Source organism: Sphaeramia orbicularis, chromosome 4 (assembly GCF_902148855.1).
Source record: "Sphaeramia orbicularis chromosome 4, fSphaOr1.1, whole genome shotgun sequence".
In the NCBI taxonomy this organism is placed as follows: domain Eukaryota; kingdom Metazoa; phylum Chordata; class Actinopteri; order Kurtiformes; family Apogonidae; genus Sphaeramia; species Sphaeramia orbicularis.
In genome coordinates this window covers 41452893-41480890 of record NC_043960.1, presented here as the reverse complement: position 1 = coordinate 41480890, position 27998 = coordinate 41452893, and the positions used below count along the sequence as shown (strand labels likewise).

The 27998-nt window shown below is 38.5% G+C and overlaps 3 protein-coding genes across 7 annotated transcripts in view; all 3 read right to left on the bottom strand.

Annotated features, from left to right (window-relative positions):
• Positions 1-32: 32 nt before the first annotated feature.
• marchf2 (membrane-associated ring finger (C3HC4) 2) lies at positions 33-9461 on the bottom strand. Of its 2 annotated transcripts, none has more exons than XM_030132335.1 (5): positions 9068-9461; positions 6969-7268; positions 6643-6847; positions 6139-6348; positions 33-3037 (listed from the first exon to the last, which is right to left on the bottom strand). In XM_030132335.1, exons 2-5 carry the CDS (start codon positions 7148-7150, stop codon positions 2879-2881), a joined length of 756 nt encoding a protein of 251 aa, XP_029988195.1. In that variant the 5' UTR covers positions 7151-7268; positions 9068-9461; the 3' UTR covers positions 33-2878. The 2 variants fall into 2 exon arrangements, with proteins under 2 accessions (XP_029988195.1, XP_029988196.1); XM_030132336.1 differs by having other exon boundaries at positions 6652-6847; positions 9068-9459.
• A 456-nt stretch (positions 9462-9917) lies between these two features.
• Positions 9918-13928, bottom strand: LOC115418039 (ras-related protein Rab-11B-like). The gene is made up of 5 exons (XM_030132341.1): positions 13764-13928; positions 12358-12553; positions 11985-12178; positions 11503-11583; positions 9918-11403 (listed from the first exon to the last, which is right to left on the bottom strand). The coding sequence occupies exons 1-5, from the start codon at positions 13801-13803 to the stop codon at positions 11258-11260; spliced, it is 657 nt and encodes a 218-aa protein (XP_029988201.1). The 5' UTR covers positions 13804-13928; the 3' UTR covers positions 9918-11257.
• Positions 13929-14756: 828 nt separating this feature from the next.
• The window catches only part of pip5k1ca (phosphatidylinositol-4-phosphate 5-kinase, type I, gamma a), a 70517-nt gene continuing 57275 nt past the window's right edge, over positions 14757-27998 (bottom strand). For 2 of the 4 annotated variants that reach the window (XM_030132301.1, XM_030132303.1), the window contains exons 16-19: positions 26351-26609; positions 22643-22711; positions 20241-20330; positions 14757-17287 (exon numbers count right to left, since the gene is read on the bottom strand). In XM_030132301.1, coding sequence (XP_029988161.1) covers positions 17285-17287; positions 20241-20330; positions 22643-22711; positions 26351-26609 — 421 coding nt within the window. In that variant the 3' untranslated portion in view covers positions 14757-17284. The remainder of the gene's footprint in view (positions 17288-20240; positions 20331-22642; positions 22712-26350; positions 26610-27998) is intronic. The other 2 variants (XM_030132302.1, XM_030132304.1) reach the window with 2 other exon arrangements.

Sequence of the window (27998 nt, the reverse complement as noted above, 5' to 3'; positions counted from 1 at the left end):
TACTGAACAGAGGAAAGAAATGAGTCAAAGGATGGTTCAACCATTCAGTCATTGTTATGTTTTATTTGCTTTGCAAACATTTCTTGGCTGATCGCAGGTACCAGTATTTTGGTGAAGACATCGTTCTTTATACAACATCGCAGTATTTAAAAAATGTGAATACTTCTGAATTGCAACAGAAATTACAAATGATACATATTAATCATCATACCCACCCCAGAAAATATGTAAAGACTACAAAATGTTAGTTAACAAAATATGAGTAACATTGACATCTAAATAGTGTGTTAAAAAATCCCTTTATGGATTGTATTGTGTATTAATACTAGAAAAACCTCTGGAAATGTCATGACCGGTTTAATGGAGCAGTTCAGAAAATAAACTTCCTTCTTTTGCAGAATTTACTAAAAATTCTGTTGTTTCTTTTCCTCACATACTGTGAGATGGCTGCACCTGTTTTTTTTTGTTTTGTTTTTTTCATCACTTCCCCTGACACTTCATGGGGTAAAGCCTGGTTGATAACAAACGATAAACACACTGATGATCGAGTGACTCATAAGCCTGTAAAGCAGACAAACCCCGGGTGTAGTATTGCAGGATCTAATCCTTTGTTTTGAGATCAGTTAAAAACACAAACAAATGATTAACTGGGGCAGCATCAACCCACCAGAAGCCAAATGAGGAAAACAGTAGCAATAGTGTCAACAAGAAGCCGAGAAAGAAAATAATGTGACAAATACAGGTAAATTTAATGCCACACTGTCAGCAGTCAAACAGAAACATGGTTCTTAACACATCACAATCTGTGACATTATCGTAACTTACTTCAACTAAAATACTGGTCAAACCTGATTGTTATAAAGCAAATGTATCATAAATAAAAGGCTTAAAATTGTGCATAAAATACAGACTTTTGGCCCCTGTAAGCCATAGGTGAAATACGATTATATACTGAATCAATATTGAATACCACTGTAAATGAACGGGTCTATCTAAGAGAAAAATCACATCGAAAACAAACTCTAATCATAGTATGACAATGATTACTGTGATCACCATTAATGAAAATTAGCCATTAGAGTCAAAAATATTCTCTTTTATGAAGTCCTGAAGTGTTCATCTTCAGCCTGCTTTGTCTGGGGAAATCCCACAGTACGTAAACGGTAACAATTAACCGTTTCAAGTTAATGGAATGAAGGAAACTAGATGAATTTGACCACGGTTTGACTCAGCCAGTAAGACCTGAGTTTGTTTTTCTGCCACTATGAGAAACGAGAAGCAGACAAAAACACCACCCCGTCTCACTGGTAGAGAGGCCTTTAGAAATTGCACCAAACTACTACGTACAGAATGAGTGAGTGTGCTCCTGAACATCCACAACAGAGAGTTTCAACTGAGACTGGTCTGTAACATCAAAATGTCATGAGGGCAAAGTTACTCCCTAAAGAGACGACATCCAAGTGGACACTAAAATAGACAAAGAAAAGCACATAAGCATTAATTGGCCTGCTTAAAAAAACGGAACAGAGCTGTCCTCACATTTGGCCTTTGTGCATAACAGATCCACCCTAACAGTCATTGGTGGGTGATCTTTACGTCTGCGTGACTGGGAACAGCACAGAAAATAATCTCCATCTGAGAAATAATTGTACATGTCACTTCAATAATAAAAGCTTGCAGGAAGTTTCCATGTCCCTGATTCTTGATGTTATCATGAAAACACACACATACAGTGATGTGTATTATTTCAAAACCAAATACACACAAGAAAAAGCTAATAATCAGATACTTCAACAGGCCATTAGAAGGATGCATAAGTTACACTGCACCAACCACCAAACAACACTTGAAAATGTTCCTCTAAAAGCTCTTTTGATGGAGTTTTCAGCTGATCGATATAAATATAAAGACCTACTTGTTAAGTGCTGATAGTACAAGAACCTCTACGAGGACACTTAAAGCCTACGTCGGTAGGAATAGTAAATCTGTTCATTCTTAAGTGGTTTAAAAATGACTTTACAATACATTAACAGTTAAAAAAAAAAAAAAACTTTTCCAAAGAAATATTAACAGTGCTTGCATGCAGACCTGTGCATGTTGACGGAGGCTTCTTTGAATGCTGCTAAAGCCTCCATGTCCACAGTGTTTTATTGCACAATCTCTGGTTTTACTGTTTTACCGACGCCCCTTCATAGAGGAGAGGACTCTAAAAGGCTTGTGTTAAAATTAAAAAGGTTTCATTTCAACATATTCCATATCTGGATTTTGAAATGTAAATTAGGTAAAACTCCAATCTTGTCATTTTTCCATAACAGATTAATAGAATATCACACAATAATTACTGCACAAAGGGCAATGTTGTGCAGGGTCTACGTAGGTAAGTGCATTCCCAGATATGACATGTATCTGTCATTATTGAACCACAGCAGTGAATGGATCCGCTGCACACAGTTATTTGTGGACCACTGATGAACTGCAGAACAATCATTAGTCCACTAAACACATTAGTTTTAGCATTTCTTATTCCACAATCACTGTGAGCTAATGTCATTACAACCATATTAAGACTACCCCCATGCCTTTGTGAAGGTCTCTGCACATGTCACTGTGCTGTTTCATTCTTCGGTGCCTTTGCATAAGCTCGGTCAGTGACCAGCATGAGACAGATGTGCTCATGAAAGCACCCACGGGAGCAGAGATTTGGAAAAGTGTGATGTGAAAATAAAGTACAAATGGGGCAAAGAAAAAAAAGAAGCAACAAACAAGCCCACGAGTGCTTCTTTAAAGTCCACCTGGCAGGCGCGACGCTTGGAGAATCCACTCCCACACATACACTAAACGACGCTATAATCAACATCTTAAAAGGCTGGAGTTGATCTCATACTATACTCTCGTTGGCAGACTTCTTCATGAATTTAGTGGAGAGCAAGGAATGCTGGGAAGAGTGTGACTCCTTGGCTTCAGGAATGAGCAGACGTACTTTCTGATTTGTTCTTCTCCACTCAGAGTACAGCTGACAGTGATAGCGGAAAGATACCTGCAGAGCCAACAAATAAAACAGAAGACATTAAGACCAAATAATACCCAAGGACAATAATGCACCTTCAAACTACAACTCACATATTGATAATTAGTGATCAGGGTGAGCAATAATCAATACATTCTTTAAAAAATAGGAACAAAATCTATATGACTAATTAGACTAGAGTGCCTCACAAAACTTTTATGAAAATACTTTTCCACATCAAATCAAATGAAAAAAGTAAATAATTTCAAATACATTTTTTCACTTTATTTTCACTTTGAACTGAAGGGTTCATCAAAAAATAAGAATTAGTGAATAAATTCATGTTCTTTTGTCATTTCAGTCTTCATTTGGATCGTGTTGTGCGCAGGACATTGTTCAGACAGGTTGTATAATGCATCACTTATTTTATCTGATTAAAAAAGTATACAAATACCAACAATCACAAAGATATGGATATTGACTCAAATAATCAATAAACTATTAGATCCACATTGCAGGGAGACAATGCTGTGAGCATGGAAATTGATCATCTAAGTTGATAACTGTGAATAAAGTACTAAAGGTCAATAAATCAATAAGCCAATAAGGTCAAAGATAACTTTATTTAAAGGTTAACTAATTTTCTGATTCAATCAATTTAGCCGCAGTGATGTAAAACTAATATTACTAGTTCACATTAGTATAATGCTAGAGTGGAACTAGAGAGAGAACTAATGAGATGTATGGAAATCAAAATGTGATCTGCCAAGATGTCCTGAGGAATGGTCCAAACATCAGGTTTTCTTAGAGTTGTGGTCATTTATTCTCACTCCGATTTTAGTGGATGCCGACAGCCAACAGTAATGACAAGCATCTACTGATCTAAAATGTTTAATAACTTCTGAGCCACTAATCCTGTCAATGCAATTAAATGATTCAGGTAAAATACAGTTTTTCAGCTTTTTGGCAACATCACATAGGCTTATATGGACGTTCAGAGGCTCCGCAGTGAACGTGGAAACACTGCCAACCAGAGGCTGCGCTAGACATTTTTATTGTCCATCATTTTGATGGACAGGATCGGAAGAATTCCGTCATAACATATCATTATCCGTCATTTCAAATTTTTATTTTTTAATGATAATGAGATATATTTAGTAGTATTTAATATTCAAAAACATCTCAATGATGCAGCAGCTGTAGTTGCTGCTGGCTGATAAACCAACGTGATATCACGACTCGATTCTATACGTCACTTTTAATTGGTGTGTTATCTGTAGACATTATAAGCTTTCCTTGTGTTTGTTCACACAAAGTCAAATACCATGCACCGAAGGTTAAGGTTCGGGTTATGTGAACCAGAGATCTTGGCACAAATTGACATGCCATCAAATAACACATGAAAGGTAGAAAATGCGTACATATAGCACACCAAATGCCACTGGCGTATTCCTTGCTTGTCCTTCATCCTCTATCCATCAGTCCCTCTTTTTTCACCGCGTTTAATCAATGCTATCATATTTACTGGGCTTTCCAAAATAACTAAGGAGACTCGGCTGTCTTCACAGTTTGCACTAGCAAAGTAGCATCTAATTTTGGCTAAAGTTCAGCTAAACAACGACACAAGACTTGACACTGACTGATTAATATGCACACTCACCATCAACAGGACAGGGGGTCCACTACAGGTGGACTAACTAGACAGGGGGTCTACTACAAGTGGACTAACGGGACAGGGGGTCTACTACAGGTGAACTAACTGGACAGGGGGTCTACCACAGGTGAACTAACTGGACAGGGGGTCTACTACAGGTGAACTAACTGGACAGGGGGTCTACTACAGGTGAACCAACTGGACAGGGGGTCTACTACAGGTGGACTAACTGGACAGGGGGTCTACTACAGGTGAACTAACTGGACAGGGGGTCTACTACAGGTGAACCAACTGGACAGGGCGTCTACTACAGGTGGACTAACTGGACAGGAGGTCTACTACAGGTGAACCAACTGGACAGGGGGTCTACTACAGGTGGACTAACTGGACAGGGGGTCTACTACAGGTGAACCAACTGGACAGGGGGTCTACTACAGGTGAACTAACTGGACAGGGGGTCTACTACAGGTGAACCAACTGGACAGGGCGTCTACTACAGGTGGACTAACTGGACAGGGGGGTCTACTACAGGTGAACCAACTGGACAGGGGGTCTACTACAGGTGAACCAACTGGACAGGGCGTCTACTACAGGTGGACTAACTGGACAGGAGGTCTACTACAGGTGAACCAACTGGACAGGGGGTCTACTACAGGTGAACTAACTGGACAGGGGGTCTACTACAGGTGAACTAACTGGACAGGGGGTCTACTACAGGTGAACTAACTGGACAGGGGGTCTACAACAGGTGAACTAACGGTGAGTCATTTGACTGAAGTACCGCTGTTGTATTCAGCGTAGAGGTGAACAGTGGTGCTGTTGGCTTCTATACAGGTAGGACGCTGTTCCAGAATTTTTGATGCCTTGTTAAGAGAGAGGCAGACCAGTGATACCGCGAGCAGGTTCTGTTCACAGTGTTGTGTGAAAACTTTCTTTGGTAGATTACCCTCAGTATTTTAATCTGTCAAAATGAAGGACGGCCTTCAGAATTTTCCGTCATTTTAAAAAAAAATCCATCAATGACGAAATATTTTCAGTTAACGCGACCTCTGCTGCCAACTTCTGTAACATGGATTCACCAATAAAAGCCATGTAGTCTGACAAATGACTTGTTTTTAAGTTCAGTAAATAATACATGTAGGTGAAAAAGTCATTGCTCTCAGTTTTGATGTAATGAGTTATAAATTTACTTTGAGCTTTTATGAACATCCACATGATCAGTACATTAAATAAAAAGGATAAAATGCAGAGGATAATATTATAACAAATGGTGAAAATGACTTATAAATGGCTGAATGTAGAGAAAAATTTATTTGGAAATGCCAAAGGTTAATGAAACACTTAACTCTGATATCATACATGCATTTTTACTATTTCAAGGCAAGTTTTCAAAGCCTTTAAGATCAACACTTTCAGTTCTGCAATTGACTTAACAGTTTGATCTGTAAAGTGGTTTGATTATAAAGGCATTTCTTACCAGGGTCCAGAGGACATAGATGGTGAAGAGGGCGATGGTTAGGGCGATAAGGCCCACTGCCTGCAGCCAGCTCCCCAGCTGAAGATGGTCCTGGGCCCCTCTTAGACACAGCCAGCCTGAAATGGCTGCTAAAGGCGTGATGAACAGGAAGCACACCATGTCACAGAACAATGTCCTCTTCTCATTACGAGGGCCTGGATCCCGCAGCCACTGTGGAATAATAAGTGAAATAAAGAGAGAAAATAAAACCAATGGAGAATGTATGAGTGAAACTGAGGTAAGAAAACAACAGTTAAAAAAGGGGATCAATAACATGATAGGAAACTCAGCAAGCAAGCAAGCAGAAGAAAGATAAGAAGTAAAAAAGCCAATTTTCTTTCACATTTCCTGAGGCTGAATTAGTCTCATTCTCTCATATTTTCACTTTCTTCCTATCGCACAAGTAACGAAAGAGTAAAAAGAAAAAGCAGGGAGATTGTTGCAGACGAGGCAAAGGGCATTGACCTTTGTTACCTCTGTGAGAGGCCGAGGTCGGCGCTCGATGCTGAATTCTGTGTGGCAGAGCTCACAGTAGCTGGTGTTGGAAGATGACAGCCACTTCTCTAAGCAGCTCTTATGCACAGTACCCAATGTCCCTGTACAGTCGCATGGGGACAGGAGACCCTCACTGTTTCCTCCTTCATGGCAAATTCGGCAAATAGGACCATCACTGAGAAAACAATTCACATATTCAACAAAGCAGGCCAGAATAAAATAAGAAACATCTTTACCGCACTGTACTATACTCTGGATGTTTCTGGTGGTGTTGTTTTACTCCAGGATAGCTTTACCTTTGTGCGCTCATGGGTTTGAGAACAGACGACAGCAGCCGTCCATCGATAGCTGTAACCTGGGTGACATAGTGCGCCTGGCACCCATCACCACCGGCCTCTTCCACACTCTTCCACAGACCCGTACTGCTGGCACAGTCACACAGAGAGCCTGGCAGGTGGCAACACCCGCCTGTTGTCATGGCAACAGAGTCTATCCAGTGACCGTACAGATGGAGTTGAGGGTGTAAAGGGTCAGAGGGTTGACTTAGGGAGCAGAAAATACAAAATCTGCTCTGCACAGGTCAGGATGTTTAGTTTCTACAAAGAGATACAGATGACAATGCAGAAATCAGACAGTGGACATATAGAATTACAGTATAAATGTAGAAGACTACATATACTGTAGTACAACATGATAGTAATAGCATATATAAAACATGTGCAAGGCATTTCAACAGTGTTCTACATGAACCACTAATTTCCTGCTATGGGAATTCAACACATTTGTTCATTTACAAGAAAGCCGTCTGTCTGGAGGTGAGCCAATTTGACCAAAGCAACTGCCAATCCATCAGAAAACCAAGTGTGATCAGTGAGTGCGATGTGCAGTAGCCTGATAAACAGCTGTCTCCCCTCAGATAACCCCGCACTGAAGATAAGAGGCCGACAGCTCGGTTTTTTCACAGCTGTTATTTCATTTTTATACTGCATGAAAAAGCGTGCTTTTCTCTAACTGGCACAGATAGGAAATTCAACAGTAGATTTACATGACACACTAGAAATTTACAGCCCATGTCTGGTATATGTGTAGGCGTTTAATCATCTTTTAAGTGGTACACAATAAGGCCTTACATATAAAGGCATGTTGAGCTCCTTGGCTCTACTATTCATTAAAGTATGCATATAGCAAAAGCCAGAAGATGCACAGTGGACCCATTTATGACTATTTTAGGCAGATTATTGGAAACATGTAAACACTGGGTTGTTGTTGTTCACAGGAGGTCTGGCTCAGTAACTAGATGTGTACACATATCTGTTAAACCTTATATAATCCTGTGTACTCAACACTGCTGGCGCTTTGTTGTTCTAAAAAAGGAGGTTCACCACAGCAGATGGTGCTGATGTATGGGAATTTGTAATTATTATTATTACTGTATTAATCTCCTGGAAATAATTAACACAATTCACATTTTACAATCTTGTTTGAGCCTCAATGTATTGAGAAAAAGTGTGAATTATGCATATAACACCAGCAATTCAACAAAAACAATAAAAAATACCACTTCTAAAGAGATTAATGGTCTCCTCATTTGCACTGTCACAGAGGAGATCATTGTAATGGAAGGATCTCAACAGTTTACGGTTTCATTTTGGGTATTTACTTGAACTTGTACATTTATGATTGGTTGGCCAGAATAGTAACTGGTTTATTAAAGCCTTCAGGGCCAAAAAACAAACAATCACTACTATTTTACACTGTGTTCAAAATAGCATTCATAATATCACAGCTGTAAAATGATAGTGATAAGCTGAAAATGATGAAATGGGGTTTGTTTAAATGAAAGGAACACTTTGTTGAAGGCTGATATTGTACACATTATGGTCCAAAGAAAAAAAAAGGAAACAAACCTCTGACCCAAATAAACAAAGGGATTCTCCTGTTCCCTTAATAAGAGGGGGAAAGACCAAAACAATAAACAACAAAACACGTAAGACATTGTTGTTTGTGCTTCTGGTAAATGTAAGAGAATAATATATGTTACTGACTAGCTGTGACGCTACATCCAGCTGTTGTAGCTCTGACACAGACTACTGTCTGGAAAAGAGGAGGTTGAGTCCTGTAAATATTATAATACCCTCCACCTAGCACCAGCATAAATTAGCTCTTCATCGTTTTTGGCATATGTAAAATAAGTACCGACTTTTTATGCATTTCCTTTAGCTTCATTCTTTACAATCCTCCTTCCTCCCACTGCTGGTCATATTCATTGTCCAGTAAATAAACGTGGACATTTTGTTACAGCTGTGTTGTCTGCTAGCTTCCAGCTGTCTGTAGCTACAGTAAGGTGCTAGCCCTCCGCCTGGCACACAAATTACAGAAAGAAAAATACACAAACCTTATTCACTCACGTCCTCTTCTAACAGATGTCTTCCTTCGGCAGACATTACCTCCCTATTAGCCTCGCAATTCCCTCTCTTGTCATTTTAATCTTTGTGTGTGAAGCAGCATTTGTCACAGTGCAGTATTACTAGCTAGCTAGCTAATGATATGCTGTTGTGTTCAGCAGTCAGCACTGTGCTATAGCTAGTTCTCAGCTGATAATACACTGCAGGCCAGGCTTCCGCTTTCTCTGGGCTTTAAATATCCCCAAGAGGCTCATCATCAGCTGTCTGCCTCTGCGGTAGGCAGACAGGCCAGGCGAGCACAAAAACACACAATCCGGACGAGTTAAAATCTGATAGTGAATAACAACAGCTTGCATTGGGGAGGGGCGCGCGCCGCAACATCACATGCGCAACACAACCACAGTAGATAATAAAAACACCCCATATTTTTTTTATAACTTAGCATGTTTAACATAACTAACATTTTTTAACGCTTCAGGATTCCTTTATTTTATATATATATATATATATATATATATATATATATATATATATATATACACACACACACATATATATATATATATATATACACACACACACACACACATATATATATATATATATATATTTATTTTTTCTTCTTCAGTCTGGGTAAAACTAAATATCAAACACTAATAAGTCTCACAATGCATTTAACAATTTAAAGAATAAACTGATTTTCTATTTAGCACTGACAAGCAGAAATGAAACAGACACTATAAGTAATGTGATGAAATGTGTTAGCTTCATTCGTTTTATAATTTCTGTGTAATACTGAGCCAGTAAAATCAACTTGTTTGCGCTCAAATATTTTCTTAAGCAGAATAAAACACAATAGACTCATTTACACATGAAGGCGCTCCTACCAGGCCTTACCACCACCCGTGTCAAATATTTGCATTTCTGATTTTGTTAACTCCAGTTACTGACCTAAACATTCACGCAGCATAGCCCAAGTGTTAGCTGAAGAGAGATGTGTTTAATTCATTTTACATTTACAATGTTCTCAGATTACACATGCCTTTATCCAATGGATATCACATTCAAATGACAAGAAGAGGAGTGTGTGAGAGAAAACTCATGTCTTCATTTCCCTTAAAACCAACAGGAAAATGTAGTTTGATTAGAACTGAGGGTGTATTTAAAAATATATGGTGATTTGCTCCACTGAAATTATTGGACGCAAGTGCAAAAGTCCACCTTTTTGAGACAGCCTGCAAAAACACAAAACGACCAACTCAGAACAAGTTCTTACGAGGCTTGTTCCGGACTGGAGCAGTCAGTCACTTCACAAATAATAAAATCACTCAGCACAACTTGCATTACTCTTGCTATTTAGCACACATCAGCTTGCAAATACAGCTATGATCTACAATCCTATCAGCCATGAACACACTTTAATGAGAAAACAATGGGCTGATGAAGATTGTTTCCTTTGGTATTTTTGTGCACTAAAATTAACACACACACTGAAATTAAAAAAAAAAAAAAAAAAAAAAAACTACACTCAGTTTGTATCACACTTGCCCATTTTAAGTCAATCACTGCCAGTCTGGATCCTGGCTCATGCTAATTTCATGCCACTGTAGGCACAGGGCTCAAAGCACAGAATTAAAATTCAAGAGGCAGCCAGAAAATTCAGCCAGAATTCATATCAATACTCCAAAGATACCATCTTCTCATTGGTTCTTCTATGGCTGTAATGCATGCTAAGCAGAATCAGATCAACCAGACATACATTAGTTATTAATACATTAGTATTCCACTGCACAAGGTCATGTCTGTATCACTGAAAGCTGAGAATATAAAAATCACTTGGAGCACTGGCTTACAGATCCCTCACCAGTCCTTCAACAGGAGCGGGTCAATAGGATCAGACAAAGAAATTGTACTTTACTACAGTTTCAAGGTCACCATCATAACAGCTTAATATCACTCCTTCTCATAGCTGTTATGAGGCTGTAAAGTTATTCAGACACCTTCAAAATCAAAGGAAGACAAATAAACAAAGAATGAACAAAGAAGAAACCAGCAAAGAGGAATGTCAACCGGTGTCACAGCCTTCTGAACCCATCAGGGTATAATGAAGACAGCAGCAGAACCACTGGAGTGAAGCAGAGGATCAAAAAACAAAGTCAGACAATGGTGGAATACAGGTGTCACAGGCTTTGGCAGCATGGGACTTTGTTGCCCCTTTGCCCGTCTGTGGTTGGAGGAACAGATATGTCCACTACATTGTTTCCTGGCGAGTCATCATGCGCAGATCTGTCTGATATTTGTTTCTGAGATACGATACGGTAAATTTCTGTAAGAGAAGAGTGACACTTCAGTAAATGTCAACGTTATATCATGTTGATTTGTAGTACATGTACATTTTATTTTGATATATGATGTGATTTCTTACCTGTGAGAATGTTCTTGAAGGCTTCCTCTACATTAGTGGAGTCCAAGGCTGATGTTTCAATGAAGGAGAGCGTGTTCTTTTCTGAGGATGAAAAGAAGGGTGCATGAGTGAACCACAGAAAAAAAAAAAAATGCTGAAATAATTTACCTTGATCTTGTTTTTGTAGTCTGGTAACCATTTTACCATAATAAGATAACACACAACAAACATTCACAGACAACTCTACCGTCACTCTGTCCTTTACATCATAATAAAGCTATTTGAAAGTGAAAACACAGGGAGACACACCTGGTATGCAGAACATATTATAACCTACTATTGTAAAACTTAGGAGACTGTTAACCTCAAATTAACCACACAGAAACTTGCAATGACTGCAAAATGTGGATAATAACTTCTACTGTACACTTTATTTAATTTTTTCCAAGTCAGTTATTTCAAGTGCACTGCTAGTTACACAATGACAGTGCTTGCTGATGTACCTGAAAAGGCCCGAGCCTCGTCAGTGGGTACTGCTCGGAGGTGGCGGAGGTCGCTCTTGTTTCCAACTAACATGATGACGATGTTGTTGTCAGCGTGGTCCCTCAGCTCCTTCAGCCAGCGTTCCACGTTCTCATACGTCAGGTGCTTGGCGATATCGTACACGAGAAGAGCTCCAACTGCCCCTCGGTAATACCTGGTGAAAAGAAACCAATGACAGCCGAAGGTCAGGAAGTATGACCTAGAGAAGTATAGTCCATTTGCAACAGACATATAAAGCAATCAGTTTCAATAACTTAGAACAAAAATCAGCAACCAACTCCACTATCACAGCACTAGTAAATGTTCATACATTGAACATTTTTTTCAACTCACGCTGAGGTGATTGCTCTGTAGCGTTCCTGTCCAGCTGTGTCCCAAATCTGAGCCTTTATCGTCTTGCCATCCACCTGAATGCTGCGGGTGGCAAACTCCACCCCGATGGTGCTCTTGCTCTCCAGGTTGAACTCATTTCTTGTGAACCTGGACAGTAAATTACTCTTCCCCACTCCTGAGTCTCCAATTAGTACAACTGCAACCAAAACACACAACACAGCACAAAAAACCATGACATCAACCACCATAATGAATTAAATTAATTGTTAAAGATGAATTTTAACTCAATCCAGCTCCTTCTTGTACTACCTACTTGAACATACACAAAAAATATCGAGTTAATTAGCTAGTTAATTGATTAACAGGAAAATATTTGCAATACATATATAAAATTTATTTTATTTACAACATGTCTGAAGAGGCAAGAATGACAATTATATTACAGGTCTATCCAGTGTATTAACATTTTCTCTGTGTGTGTTTTTCTTATTTATTCAAATTATTATTTTACACTGTAGGTTGTAAATAATGAACTATTTTAGGATGAAACTTAAAATTGTTAAGCCATCAAACTTGCAATGGGCCTTTCAGTATTCCGCACCTTTCCTTTTAATTTCTAAACTGACTGAATTGGATTTTTCTTTACACCACACTCAACCATCGTCGGAGTCACTGTTTATTTAAACTGTAGAATGCAACAGCGATTTCCCGTTGAGGTGAATAATATCCCTCGCAGTTTGATTATAGCTGTGGTAATTTTTTAAGAAGGTTTAGCAGATTTGTTGTCTGATATAATGTTATATATGTTACGTTCTTAACACCACATACCCCATCATTAGTCTGACTAACCCTGCAGAGAAGAGTAAAAATAGTGAATATGGGTCACAGGGTTATATGACGTTGTAAACAACTTAAGCAAGCGACCGCAGCCTCAGAAAATTAAAAATCAACATTTAGATAGTATGGTGTGTATCAGTGGAAGACAGAGCAGCTGTTGTCTACTTTGGACTTCCACGGTAGTGCTAGGTCGTCTCGCGTGATTGTTTTTAATGACAAGTTGCTAGCGTGCTAACAGGATAGCTACATGCATAGCCACTTATTTACCTAACGTTAGCCTGCTAATTTATTAGCATTCAACTATCACTGGGCTAACTGATGGGTTATGTTACAAAAAGCTAAAATAAAAATAACTCGTTGAGGAATTACATGCTATTAGACAACAAAAACGCGGATAAAAACTAACATGAGAGACAAGTATTCATTTTTTGTTTGCTACTTTGCTACTTGTAGAGCTAACTGTAGCATTAACCCTGGCTTAGTTTACTTCCTCAGTTCCTCGGGCTGTCACGAAACTTTACAGACGGGTCAAAAACGTGTCATTTATCACACTTAAAGAAAAATTTTACCTTTGAACAAGTAGTCATATTCGTCATCTCGGGCTCCCATTTCTGAGATTAGTATTTGTACTTTTAAAAGTACTTTCACACAAATAACTACAGATACTCTCCGCCAGCTACAGCTAGGAACCACCTACGAGGAAGCGATAGAGCACGTGAGATTAAGGATGATGGTTTGGACCAATTGGATAAAACAATAAAATGACGGACAGAAATATTGGCCAATTATCTTTTTATTTGGAAAAGGGTAGCCAATCATCAACCTCAGCCTAAACAAGACGAGGCATTAAACCCTTTGTTCTCCTGAATACGACGCCCTTATAAATTAAGCAACACCTAGGGAACAGGAGCGATGTTTACTCAGGATCCCGTCTATAATTGTTAGATTAAAAAAAAAAAAAAAAAAAAAAAAAAAGGATTTATATTGTACTTAAATATGGGAAGATAAACAATATCATACCTGAACTTAACACTGTTGTCATCGTTAATAAAGAAGCATGTTGTCTAAATTTAACTTCACTTATTATCCCTTTTTTCGTAACATTAATTGTCTTAGAGGTCTACTCTCTCAAAGATGAGAGGCAAAGCCAAAAACCTACCACTTCCTTAGGTACTTCACTATTATTATTCAACATAAGGGAAGTCAAAAGTCTATCTTCTGCTTTTTCATCACCAATGTTACACTGTTTGTCAACCACATTAGTAGTTAATATGGAAGGTAATGAGAACTGCTTGGTCGAATCATGCAAACACTTTAGTCTATGGTGTGTTGAATGGATTGGCTAATAATGATATGTAATCATATTAATATAACTTCACAATAATATTCTTTACTTTCCTTGTTCCTTTAAAAAATCTAGCCACATCAATGTTAGTTACAAAATCAAAATCTACATGTCAAAAAGTCTGCTGCTACAAAGGGACAACTAATTATGTTAAAATATATTAAGCATAGTTTGGTGATTTCAATAACAAACTGGTAAAATATTACATGACATTATATCCATGGACAACAATTCATAGAACTGCTTTATTTTTGTATTCATTCTGATTGAGTCCAAACACACACACACATACAGCCATCTATTTATCCTCATGTATAAATAGATGAATATACACAGATATACATAAATACACATTTCTGATATGCATATTCATTTGAAATCATGCTATGTCTCTGTAAAGGACTCTCCCTATTGGATGAGGGCACACAGCGATTTGAAAACACGTACACAACACAGCTGAACAGTTGGAAGAATCCCTATAGATCTGCATGTACAGTAAAACCAACAAATCTTTCAGTTTTGGAAATCTTACAAAGAAACAGCTGTGGTTTGTAGACCATAAATATACACCAGCTGCATCTTGAGAAACAAACTGAGGAATATGATACAGTAAATTATGTAGATTGCAATCATTTCTTGCCCAGCAGCAAAAATAAAACCAAATAAAAATAATATTCTCCGATTCAAATGGAAAATATATTTGTATATCTTTATATATGTATTTATAATTTTATGTACACATTCTCAGGAGCACAACTATGAGAAAGGAAATAAATACAACAGCACGAGTGAAAAAATTATAAACAACAGGCCTACATTATTAAATTTCTCAATAAGGCAATTAAAATGAACTGAAAAGCTAGACTTTACAAAATATTGCTGCTATGGTCTCCATCTGATGAACAACAGCAAACTGATTACAACTGGCCACTGCACATCATGAGAATGAACTGATTTATATTTTACAACATCTGACATTGATGTGTCCTCCCTTATAAACGAACATACATAGAAACATACAGACAAACTCAAGAAACTTTGTCTGAAGTTAGATAGAAAAACGCAAAGTATCTGTTGGTTGAACCTTAACTAAAGTCTTAGTTGAGAGTCCTAAGATGTCAGCCACAGAAAGACTACAGTAAACACTAACCCTACAATGACTGTGATTGACTTCACCATCACACACACACACGCACACACACTTGATAATCTTAAAATCAATGCCGCCTAAAGACCAGCGTCTGAGAGCAGATACTCCTACCTAACAACAAAAAAGTATGACTTTTGGATAATGTGATGTATGTTTATTTGGCCTCTATCACTAGATCATCTTCAGGTCCTCTTTTCAAGTGCAAACAACATTCAACCCATTTACAAACTGCTGTGTCTCACCAAGTCAACACTGTGATGTACGGTGTTCATTCAAATATACAGGTAATAGGTACAACTATTGACTGCAAATACTACAACTGATGCTCTACGTCTACAAACATCTGAAATATCCAGTCGGTGTATTTCCTAATGTGAGGAGGTGAGGGTGACCAGATAAAGTAAAAGTCACTGATATGCACATTCCTTTACCACCAAAAAAATGTAAACATGGATATCTACTGTTAAAACGACCTGTGTGCATCTGTCCAAAGTAGGGCAACACTGGAAGACACTAAGGATGTGAAGGTTACAACGTGACCGATGACAATGTTTGCTGCCTTAGTGTTGAAACGGACACTTGCTGTCATAAAGGCAAGAGAAAAAAAAAAGCCTCAAACATTTCCACAAGGTATGTAGCGAAGTATGTTAGAACACTGAATTTACACAACAAACATAGTGTGAGGGGAAAAAGCTTTACATGTATGATAAGAAAAATTCTTTGGATGCAAATAAAAAAAGAGTGAAAAAGTGATACCAGTGACCGTGAATATTAGAATAAAATACAAAAAGACAAAATAAATAAATGTTCACAGTTGTAAAACAGTTGAAAAAATGTTGCAAAAACATCCGATATAAATTATAATGCTATGAAACAAACAGCCTCTGATCACTCTATGTACTCACTAAGGGAAATGGTGTGTGTTTATGCGTTTACTAAACTACAGTAGTGCAGTAGATCCTACTGGAGATATGAGGGTTTTGATTGGTCACATGAAGGTTATCGCTGTAACCTTGCTTCTATGAACATGGCCACAGTCCTCTGGCACAGGCTTACCCACTCACTCTTCACTACAGAGTTAGAAGAGGCAATCACCCATTTTGTTGTTAGGATTTAGAAAGAAAAGCGGATGCCAGGTTAAAATTCTACACCCATAAAGTCTGGAGGAGCATCTTGATCCTGATTGGACGAAGGAAAAATGCAACTCTCAGTGAGTGGGTAAACCCAAGGAGCCTGTGAGAGGGATGAGTGAAACAGAACAGTGACTTACTATGCTCTTTTATGCATGTCAAACATATAAGACTACAGCCTTATACGCACTATGTCACACATACACGTAATTATTAAATTATTATTTTTATTCGTCGAGGGTGAAAGGCAGGGACGGTTGGAAATCAGTGATGCCATCACCGTCGGGCTTCTTTTATCCCTTCCTGGTACTCAAGTCCCTTTTCCCTTCAGTGTGTTCAGTTTCTATATGCATGTTAAAATCCTGGTTCAGACAGAGATCCCGCTGCTACCGCTGAGGTCTGGAACTTCAGACCGACGAGTCCTCTTCATCGAGACGTTCGCTCCTCTCTGCCGGAGAACAGGATTTACTGTTGGAGAAAGAAAAGAAGAGTTAGTCTATGAACCCGACAGGCTGTGTATTTATCACACACTTGTCTTGTTTCTCCAGGACGTTGGATAGAAAAGCAGAAATATCATGAACACAGCAGACATGGCTGAGTACACTACCTGAAACATAAGACGACGCTTTCACATATTACTTATGGTCGCTAATATTTAAGTTAAAGGCTTTGAGGCAACTTGCACATTATGTATGTGCTGTCCTGGATTTTCAGTTTTACACAAGTGCATAGAAAGATGGATATGCATAGGGCTGGGTACTGACACCATGACTTTGCTTCTTAAACCATAACTTTTCATTATCCACTTTTATATTTTAACCCATAAAGACCCAGTGCTACTTTTGTGCCACTTCCCAGATAAATTTTTCTCTATATTTAACTTTTCTAAAGTAATTTATCACCATTATTTATATTATCCTCTGTATTTTGTGTCTTTTCAGTATAAATCATGTATTTTTCTACATTTAATTCACTGATCATGTAGGTGTTCATAAAAGCTTAGATTAAAGTTGAGGGTTATTATATCAGAAACAGAGAAAACTGAAGAAAAAGTGACTTTTTTATCCAAATATATCATTAACTGAACATAAAAACAAGCATCTACATCCACTGTCATTGATCCAACTCCATGGGTTTTACTGGTGAATCAATGTTGTAGAAGATGACGGTGTCTCCCAGTTCACTACGGACCCTCTGAATGTCTACATGGGTCATATCTGATGACCATGAAAAGATGACAAACTGTATTTTACACCAATTATTTACATGGATATCTAGGATAAGATTAAACATTTTAGATAAATTGATGCTTTTGGTCACCAGTGGCTGTTTGGGTCTTTATGGGTTAAAGCTACAGTGCTTCATATTTTTGAAGCATCACTGGCTAAAAATCCATATTTACCTTTCAGTATGTTATAAGGGTTCTGAATGTAATATTTCCCTGTGTTTTCTGGCCAAAGAATATCTATTTTATAGTTTGAGGCAGGTTGTTTGGGGGTCAAATAAATTATTGTCATCTGTAATTACCAATCGCGTATCAGATTCTGTCAGATGCAACCTGAGGTTGACTCTACTGGAAAAGTGGTTTCATTTGTCCATGACAACATAAAACAGTATCAGGTTCATGTATATTCATATTTAGTCTTTTGATTTGGACTGAGAAGAGAGAGCTGCAAAAAAAAAAAAACAACAAACTGGGTGCATTGTCAATTTCCTATGATTTCAGCTCTGGCAGCTTTAATAAAAATAACATTACATGATGCGATGTGCTACAAATGTGTATATTTCCAGATCCTGTGCTATTATATGCACTCATAAGTTTCATAACAAAAACATAAATCTATTTGCCATGGTGTGGTTTAACTTCTTTTTCAGCACTTTCGTTTGATATTTCTTATATCTTGTAAAAACAAATAATAGTAAAATAAAAAAAAACTATATAATAAAAAAATAAAATAAAATAATAATAATAATAATAATAATAATAATAAATTAGATTTCTATAGTGCTTTTTAAGGCACCCAGAGCACTTAACTTTATTGATCCATTATTCATTCACTCATTTATATATGACATGACTTGACATTGTTTGTTAGCACAATGTCATTAATGCAAGTGTCTAAAAGCTGTGAACACATATTGACAGTGATGAAGTCAAGAACCCAGCCCTAAATAAGTCCATATTTAATATTTTAACTAATCCATATTAGATCTAATAATCAATTCAGGTTTATTTCTGTTTTATCATCTAACTTCATTGTGTTCATTAGAAGTCTCATAGAAATTAAATCTACAACAGAGAAGTAAGCAAAAAGTACAACATGAATAACATCATAAAGAATAATAATAACAAGAACTTCTATTTGGAGTTGTTAATAAAGATGCATATTGTTTTGTGTAAAGATGTGACTTTGAGAGGAAGACTGAAAAACATGAGCAGAAAAAAACAATGGCTGATGACATCTTATCAGAACATGGTGTTCAGTATGGGCGACGCAGACTACCAGAACTAATCTTATATAAAACCCTCTAAGCCACGTTTCACAGTCAAGTGACATCTTTTGAATTTTTTTCTCCAAGGTTTTATAACTATTAATATTGAAGAGGCATACCACGAGATTAAAAAAAAACAAAAAACTCAGCCGCATCATTTCAGATTGGGCAAAAAACAAAGCAAAATGATTAGATGTGCAATTTGTAAAATGTGTCTCCTCTGGAAGTTTAGTAAACACGTTTTTTTAATACACACGGTGCATTTATCAGCATGAGCCTGGTGATATATAAGAGCATCTCGCATGCCAGCCAAGAGACATGTGTAGTCAGAGCTGAGCAGCTTGTTGTTGGTGGAACACAGATGAGCGGTCATGGACTAAATGATCACGCAGGCGGTTGTGACCATTTCCACCCACTTGGTTTCAATGTGGGATGATAATGCTGTAATGTAGGGGTGGGTTTCTGGATGCAGACAAAGCCCGTTCTGGAGGTAGTCATGCACTTTTACACCTGAGAAGCTTTCTCCTGAGAGCGTAAAAGATTAAATACTGAAGTTTCAGCTGATTCTTACACATTCTTGCATGATGAAGCATCACCAGTGATGATCTTTTTCATTCTTGATTATTTTCTCAATTAATCGATTAGATGTTGAGAAATGGTGGAACATGCTCTCAAATGTATTGTTTGACTCAGAACCCCAAGATACTCTGTTAACTGTCACAAAAGAGTAAAGAAATCAGAAGATATCCAAATATAAGAAGCTAGAATCAAAGAATTTTGACTTTTTTTGCTGATTAATATTTGACATTTATTCGATTAATTACTGCAGATATGATCTCCAAACACAAGTGTCCCTGATCTGACTTTATTCCTTGTCCCTGTGATTTTTTTCGATGTTCTGTATTTTAGTCCGATGCTTCTCACTTACTGTCTCTCTTTCCCAATCTCCATCTGGCAGGGCCTTAGACTCTGAGCCATAGTGTAGCGGAGAGTACACCCAGGTCCTGTCCTCTGGAGGCTGTTTTTACACACCCACCACAGCAGAGGGGGCCAGAGGGACAGAGGAAAAACGCCAGTGGCACAGAGACAAGCAGCAGGGGCAGGCAGGAGAAAAGACACAGGAGATCACAGGAGAAGAAAGGACAAGACAGGAAATGAAAATTAGGGATGCATAAAAGGAGGAAATGTTGCTGAGAGACATTGGAAAGTGTGACTTTGACATATTAAGTAAGTGCAAAAATGTTCAAAAGGATGCGTTAATCCTTTCAGGAGTTAGCAGACTGTAACATGTAGATGCCATATTGATACAGAGGAATGCAGTTAAACATCTAAATATCATGACATGTTAGTGCTTTTTTTTTTTCTTTTTTTTTTGTCCCATTCGGACTAGCTCCTGGGAAGCAAAGAAGTGAGGGATGAGTCGCTGCATCAGCCAAACAGGGAGGATGAGGAGCAGGGAGGAAGGAGGCGGGAAATGGGAAGAAAGCCAGGATGCTAGGAAGAGTCAGAAACAGAGAGCATCCTCAGTCACAGACACAGAATGAATTTTTTTTTTTTTTTCTCCTTTTCCAACAAGCCAAAGCCCTGTTTGTGTGGTGCGTAGCTGTGTCATGTTTGAACCCCGGCTCTCTGAAAGCGTCGTGTTTGGACCTCAGTGGAAAATACGAGCCCTTTAAGAGCGCGAAGGAGCTGCTGCAGCACGGTGAAGTTGGCAATGGTGATGGAGGTGGAGTGGGCTGCTGTCACACACACACACACACACACACACACACAAAGCTCAGCATATCGGAGCTAAAACGCTATCCACACAGGTGCAAAGAAGGGTGGAGTGAACTGTGAGGAAACAAATGGAGACTGAGAAGAAAAAGAATATAGGAGCAAAATAAAGAGATGCTGTCACTGAAGAAGCTCTCTGTCTTTTCTTCCCCCGCCTTCAGCACATCATTGTTTTCACTAATGTGGAGTGTAAGCGTTGTTTTTCCTAAGTTTCAACCCAATCACAACACCTGCAGAGAGCAAATCACACAAATCATGGCATGCTGTGGTATCCATGACTCCGATGGCTCCAGAAAACCTTGTTTCCTCTAAATGCTGTAATTATAAACTGCATGAAACAAACATGAAACGTACTAAATTAACCAGGAATAGATTGTGCATCAGGGTTGTTACAGTTACCAAAAAACTCAAATGATTAGGGAAATTAGTTTAAACTGAAATGAAAATTTAAAAAAATGAAAACTGAAACAAAATGAATAACAAGTTTATTTTTGATTTTTCTGATGTTAATGGCTGATGATGTTCAAGGACAAAAAGGTTTTGTCCAAAATGAGACCTTTAATATAAACTGGTTTTGTAAATAATGTCTGATATCAAAACATGTAATTTCCTCTTTTTTTAAAGCTCTCCACGTAACAATTGAAAAACTCAACCTAGGACTGAGCAACATATTGAATTAAGTAGATTAATGTGGCTTTTACTTTGAGAAAATGATGAAAAATGTCTAAATTGCACAAAATTGACAAGAGACTTTGGGTTCAACATGACTTTTCTTCGTCAGTAATACTTTAAGTGTCCTGGTTGTTTCTTGTAACATATTCATTGCGAATGTGTTTCTAGAGGATATCAGTGGTTTAATTTGTAAGAAACAATGCGCATCGCTGTGCTGCTTTTTTGTTATTCTTGTCTTTTGCTGATATTTCATATATGTGGAGTATATGTATAACGTTGGTAAAGAAAACTATGTGTTATCCATGTTTTGTTATGTAGATGAGGAAAAAAAAATCATCAAATTGAACCAAAAAAAAAAAAAAAACATTGGAAAAAATATCAATAAATTGATTTTAAATCACTTTAATTTCTTTGGCCATATTGCCCTACACCAGGGGTGTCCAATCCTGGTCCTCGAAGGCTGCTATCCTGCATATTTTATATGTATCCCTCTTCCAGCACACATGACAGTCATTATCAGGCTTCTGCAGAGCTTGATGATAGGCTTATTATTTGAATCAGGTGTGTTGGAAGAGGGATACATCTAAAACATGCAGGATACTGGCCCTCGAGGACCAGGATTGGACACCCCTGCCTACACTAAATAAAATTAAGAACTAAAGTCAAACTAGACAATTCTTCAAAATTAAATTCAAATTAAAATTATAAAAAAATATATACATATTAAAAAAAACTACTGAAATCTGATATATATGATATAATAAGATCATTTAGAACTGTATTAACTCTGATGCACATAAAACTCATCTACTCTCCTCTGGACTAAATAAAGGAGGCTCTAACCACACATTTGTACCACAGACACTCTCTGGGTTCACTTACTGGCCAACTTGGCTGACACCTCCTTCTATGTCGGAAAGGAGAGACCACCCATGTCCTCCCATCAGGAAACTGATAACAGGGGTGCATGACGACATATGCACAGATGAAAAAAAGAGATGAAAAGTGGAATGAAGGGACAAAAGAGAAACAGATCAAACGTAGAAAAAAAGGAAAAAGGAGGCATGCTGAGGTGAAAATGGAAAAGTTTGTTCTGAACGTGCGTAACCCAGCAGAGATACTCTGGATGAGTCAGTGGTGACAGATAGATTCACAAGTCTGACAGCCACAGGGTTTTCATCCCCACACACCACTACACACCACTACACACCGCCATATCTCAACACTTTCACTGTGAGTCACGAGGATAATCACAGGACTGAGGAGCAGAGGAGGTTCAGGGGAACGAAAGAGTAAGAAGTGGAAAAGAAAAGATGTGAGTGACGACTAATAACAAAGGAAAATTCAAGACAAGATGGAAAGAGGGAAAGTGGAAGTGATTTAAGAGTGGGCGAACATAGGCTGAGGTAGATGAGGAAGATGAGGAAGAGCTGCCACTCAGATCTGAGAGGTGAAGGGGAGAGCAGGAGTCATGAAAAGTGAATGTGGAGAGTGTTGATAGTGGCTGAATAATTCAGACAGAATCCACTCTGAGGAACCTGTGAGGTGACGAGTTTCACACACACATACACACACACTACAGCAATCACTCCAGTATCACACTTTTCAACAACTATTACCAACATTTCAACACTAACTAAAGCTAAACATAAAAGCAGGTTCCTTCAGTGTTCATACTGAATAGGAATCAAGTGGCTTTGCACAATATCAGACCTTTAATCTTTATCATAGCAGATTTAATGTCATAGATTCTTTCATTCTACTTTGTATAACTTCAACAAATGGACACTTTCCACATAAAAACTGTAAATCTAAACTAAAACTAGCCAGTTCCTCCTAATAAAAATAAAGAATAACTGCTAATGCACTCATAAGACTGAATTCAAAATGCAGTCATATTTCCTGCCCCTTTGATTACACTTTAATTCTGTCCTTTTAATGCTTTGCTGATGCTATTTATTTCCTGAGCTTTCCATTAACCACAAGAGTATAAGCAGCAATTAGGTGAGAAAAACAAAACGGTGCTCTGCTGCACTACGATACACAATAACTCCAATTTGTGTCTAATTCAGAAAGCGTGGCTCGTAGCTAAAACTCTTCCAGCCCCCGATGAAAAATAAGAAACAGTAATATTTACTGAGGGATTGAAAGTAATGAATGTGGAGTTCAGCGGCTCTCGGTGTGGGCCGGCACCTGAGACTTTTTTAGTCAGTGGAAAAAAACAGGTTGAGCAGAAAGAAACCTGATTTGTGTGGGATGTCAGAGGGGAGAAGTGACAATGGAGACAGCAGAAACAGAAAACACAAAGCATGATCAGATTCTGAGTTGGCTGACTAAACCAGCCCAGGTCCTATCCTCTAAAATCACTGCCCACATCTCAAATGTGTTCAGTGATTGTGTTATACTGGGCTCGTTTTCAGCTAAAGTCGGACACCGAACCGATCGGAGGAGAGATTGTAGCGTCATCTTCCCTCAAGCAACTGAGGATGATATTAACAGAGGAGTACGGGTTGTTTATTTGACCTTTTTAATAATAGTACGAATAATACTACGACTAGAAGCCTGAATAATTTCTACAACTGAAACTGTTTCAACTGGAAATTACTTTGATGAAATGGATCCATCACTTCCCACTCAACCAGTCCAAGCAAAACCAAAAACCCTGTGCAATCCAAAAGGAAATGAGCAGAAATGAACAGTTAGAATGAAGAGTGTTTCCACAATTAATGCTTTTTAAGGCTGTTTCAATGCCATTTTAACCACATCTAAAACTGGGTTTTGGTCACATCATTAGGTTGATCTACAAATCTGAGCATAAAGTCTAAATATTGGGTTTAGTGACAGGCTAAAAGACGTTTAACCCTTTCATGCATAGTGGTCACTACAGTGGACAGTTACTCTACAGCTTTACTCTTGCATATTCATGGGTTTTGTTGTTTTAGTTCCATATCAACCAACACAGTGGACACTTACGCATCATCTCATAAACTGCAATTCATACCATTAGTGTAACTTTGCTGTTCTTGATTGGTTCTTGAGTGGAAATCAATTGTTATTAATATTTATTTTTTGCATATTATCTTCATGAAGTGAGTAATAACTAGTATTAGAATATGTTAAAATGTGAGAAAACATCAGATTAGCTGCATTAAACATGGTTTCATTTCACTATTTTCATATCACTTTATGATATTTGGTTTTAAATATATGTTTCTTTGCTTCAAGAATAAAATTCATGGTGTAGCTGAGTGGACATTTTTGTAACTCCATGAAAAACAGGTTGATTTAAAAAAAAAAAATTAAATCATATTGTTTTTTTTTGTCATGCTTACAGAGGAATAAAAACACTCAGGAAAAAAAAATCTTGATTAAGGTTCCAATAATTCACACATGAAAGGGTTAAGATCTGAAATGTGGACAGAAAGATGGACTAACCACCTAAGTACACTATGAAAAAATAAAAATAAAACAACAACAACAACAAAAAAAAAGCCAAAAATGAGCTTAACAAAGTAAATAAATGAAATCAAATTTGTTTTTGGCAAACAAATATAAGACTAATTAATATATAGAACAAAATTTGATGAAGAAACAGACTGAAACCTAATGACAAACCAACCAGGCTATAACTGAACAACTTAAAAACTAAACTGAGGCACCTGTTGACATTTATATTTAATATTCTAAGGTTCATGCTTCAGTTTTTGCAGTACATTTGCAGCAGTTAAAACATCTTGCCACTCCTTTGTACATGTGCCAGCGGCGTTTACTGTGTAGTTACACTTTAAAGTGTCACTTGGCCTCATGCAGCGCTACAGACCCCCCGCTGCTGTGCACAGTCAGTGTGTCATCTGCCTCTGAAGCATAAACTGAGCCTCAGCCAGAGCAGGTCAGACGAGAGGAACGCTGGCGAATAACGGAGGGAGCTCAGTGACAAACCTGTGGGCCATTAGGATTTCTTATGCCACATTAGGTGTTTGATTCCCGATAAGAGACACCCAGTAGGAGTGGGAACGTTTCTATCTGTAACTGTGATCACCAGCTCCACTCTCAGTCCTCCACCTGACACTCATACATTCATTTATGCTGTGCTTTTGGGCACATTTAGACCTGCCAACACAACCTTATCTGATGGCCGTCAGTGGCTTTTAGTAGGGCGATCCTGAAAAAACACAAACTGCAAAAGCTTCAGTTGTAATTCACACAAAATGCCAGCTAGACAGAAACAGCTAAGTGATAGTGTACATGCTATTATCACTCTGTAAACACTCCAAACCAGAATGTGCACTGCACTTCACTGTGTCAATGTAATGCACTAAACACAGCAAGCCATAACGTCACTTCACACACATTTCTCATACCAGTCTGAGCGTCTGTTCCCTTTCTGCAGTTGTTCTGTCAACGCCTCTGTAGGAGAGCATCAGTCCATTGACATTACAAACATCTTTATTGCAAGTGTCATCATCTTTGTAACGTACACACTGAAGGTGAAAATGAAGGATGATTTGATGGCTAAAAAAGTCAAAAAGATGACAAGTGATGGGAGCTAGTCCTGCTCTAAGATCTGCCTTGTGTGTGTTTGTTGCTTACAAAGTAGATATCTGTGATTGGCACGTCATCGTCGTCATCGACTGAAGCCTGGCTGGTGCACCCCGAGCCAGACACCTGGCTGGCTCTGTCCGCCTCCACCACCACCTTGGGACTGGAGGGGGCTTCCTCGGCAGCCCCGGGAGGAGAGGAAGCAGCAGGGGCGGATGAGGAGGAGGAGGCGGCGCAGGCTTCGGGGGCTGAGCTGGAAGGTGCTGCAGCAGACTGGGGAGCCTCTGCGCCGGCTACTTCCTGAAGCTCACTGTGCAAAAGAACAGATGATACTGTCAGATATGGAACACAGGCTCACTGGGGATGCACACACAGCAGTTTCCAACATTAAGAGCCATTAATTGGGTCACTTCCCATAAGCCACTTTTCATTTTCGGTGCAGAGCAACAGGACAGGAGCTATTAACGAAGACCGGTCATGACTAAAATTCAACAGATGTGCGGGTGCTTGTGGTTTAGCTGCTTAAGCCCAAAGATCTGCCAGCTGGCCGTCTGCTGCCACACAATCCTTTATTGTTTCTAGCCAGATCATCAACTATTAGGAAGGATTTAGGCACAACCACTTTGCTCTCTCAGTTTGTGTGTTTGAGATTAGCTCCAACAGAGGAAAATCACAGCAGTTGGCTACTGAGGCAAAAAGCCCAGTTGGCATCTCAGAGAACTGACTGCTTGAATAAAGGAGTTGGTTGCTATGTAGACAGACTTACTGTCAACACATTTCTCCTAATATAATATTACCAAACTACACACTACACTCCCTCATGGGGTGGTAACAGACCTTTAATTGCAGCAGAGCTTGTATTCAGGGCAGGCCTTGACTCACTGGTAAGTATAACAGCTCGTGTTCACAGTAGTATGAATCCACTCCTGTTTGTAATGTTTAAGCTAATGCACATACACTGTTCCTCAACACTTCCTGTACTCACTCATTAAAAGCCCTCTAATGTTTCCGTGAATAGAGTCCATTCATTTATTAACATGGCTTTTATGAGGCGATGTATTTACAAGAATGTATTGTAGAACATTTCACCCACGAACAGCCGGGATGGGCTCTGACACCCCCGCGACCCACAACCTCACAAGGACTGAGTAGTTCACAAAATGAACACGCACCACAGTGACTAGAATAAGCCACAATAACAAATAAACTACAACAAAATAATGAAAATCTAAACAGATGAAAACATCACTGTAGTGTTGATTTTACTAAATGAAAACAATAAGATAAGATAAGACTTTATTTATACCATTGTAGGGAAATTTCACAGTAAACAGCAGCAACATAGAACAAGCAAGTGCAGCGAAAAGACAGGTAGAAAAACCACAGACGAGTGAAACATGATATATAATGGAAAGATAAGAAATGTGGTATTTATGTACATTATGCTTTTCTGGTGTGCACATTATATGACAGGTAGCCTTCCACCTGTCCTTGTTTATCTCCCCACCTCTGTAGGTGAGGCGCTCCTTTCAGGACTCAGTCAAATCAGATGATGACAATGTCAGTCGCCTTTCGCTGCCCTCACCGCCCCCTCCCTGTTCCCTCTTCCCACCAGCTCCTTCCAGAGCCCCAGGCCATATGTCTAGCCACAGCCTTCTCAGCATCCGATCCAATTATTCAGACGGTTTCCCTCAGCCAC

Bases quoted from the DNA above. Each gene is read 5' to 3' on its own strand.
- marchf2 (XM_030132335.1), bottom strand. From the start codon at position 7,150: ATGACAACAGGCGGGTGTTGCCACCTGCCAGGCTCTCTGTGTGACTGT. The intron at 6,848-6,968 runs GTAAAGCTATCC...TTGTTTTCTCAG, and splicing joins AAACCCATGAGCGCACAAAG to TGATGGTCCTATTTGCCGAA. The intron at 3,038-6,138 runs GTAAGAAATGCC...TTGGCTCTGCAG, and splicing joins TCTATGTCCTCTGGACCCTG to GTATCTTTCCGCTATCACTG.
- LOC115418039 (XM_030132341.1), bottom strand. From the start codon at position 13,803: ATGGGAGCCCGAGATGACGAATATGACTACTTGTTCAAAG. The intron at 12,179-12,357 runs GTGAGTTGAAAA...TCTTTTCACCAG, and splicing joins TACAGAGCAATCACCTCAGC to GTATTACCGAGGGGCAGTTG. The intron at 11,584-11,984 runs GTACATCAGCAA...TTTCATCCTCAG, and splicing joins CGAGGCTCGGGCCTTTTCAG to AAAAGAACACGCTCTCCTTC.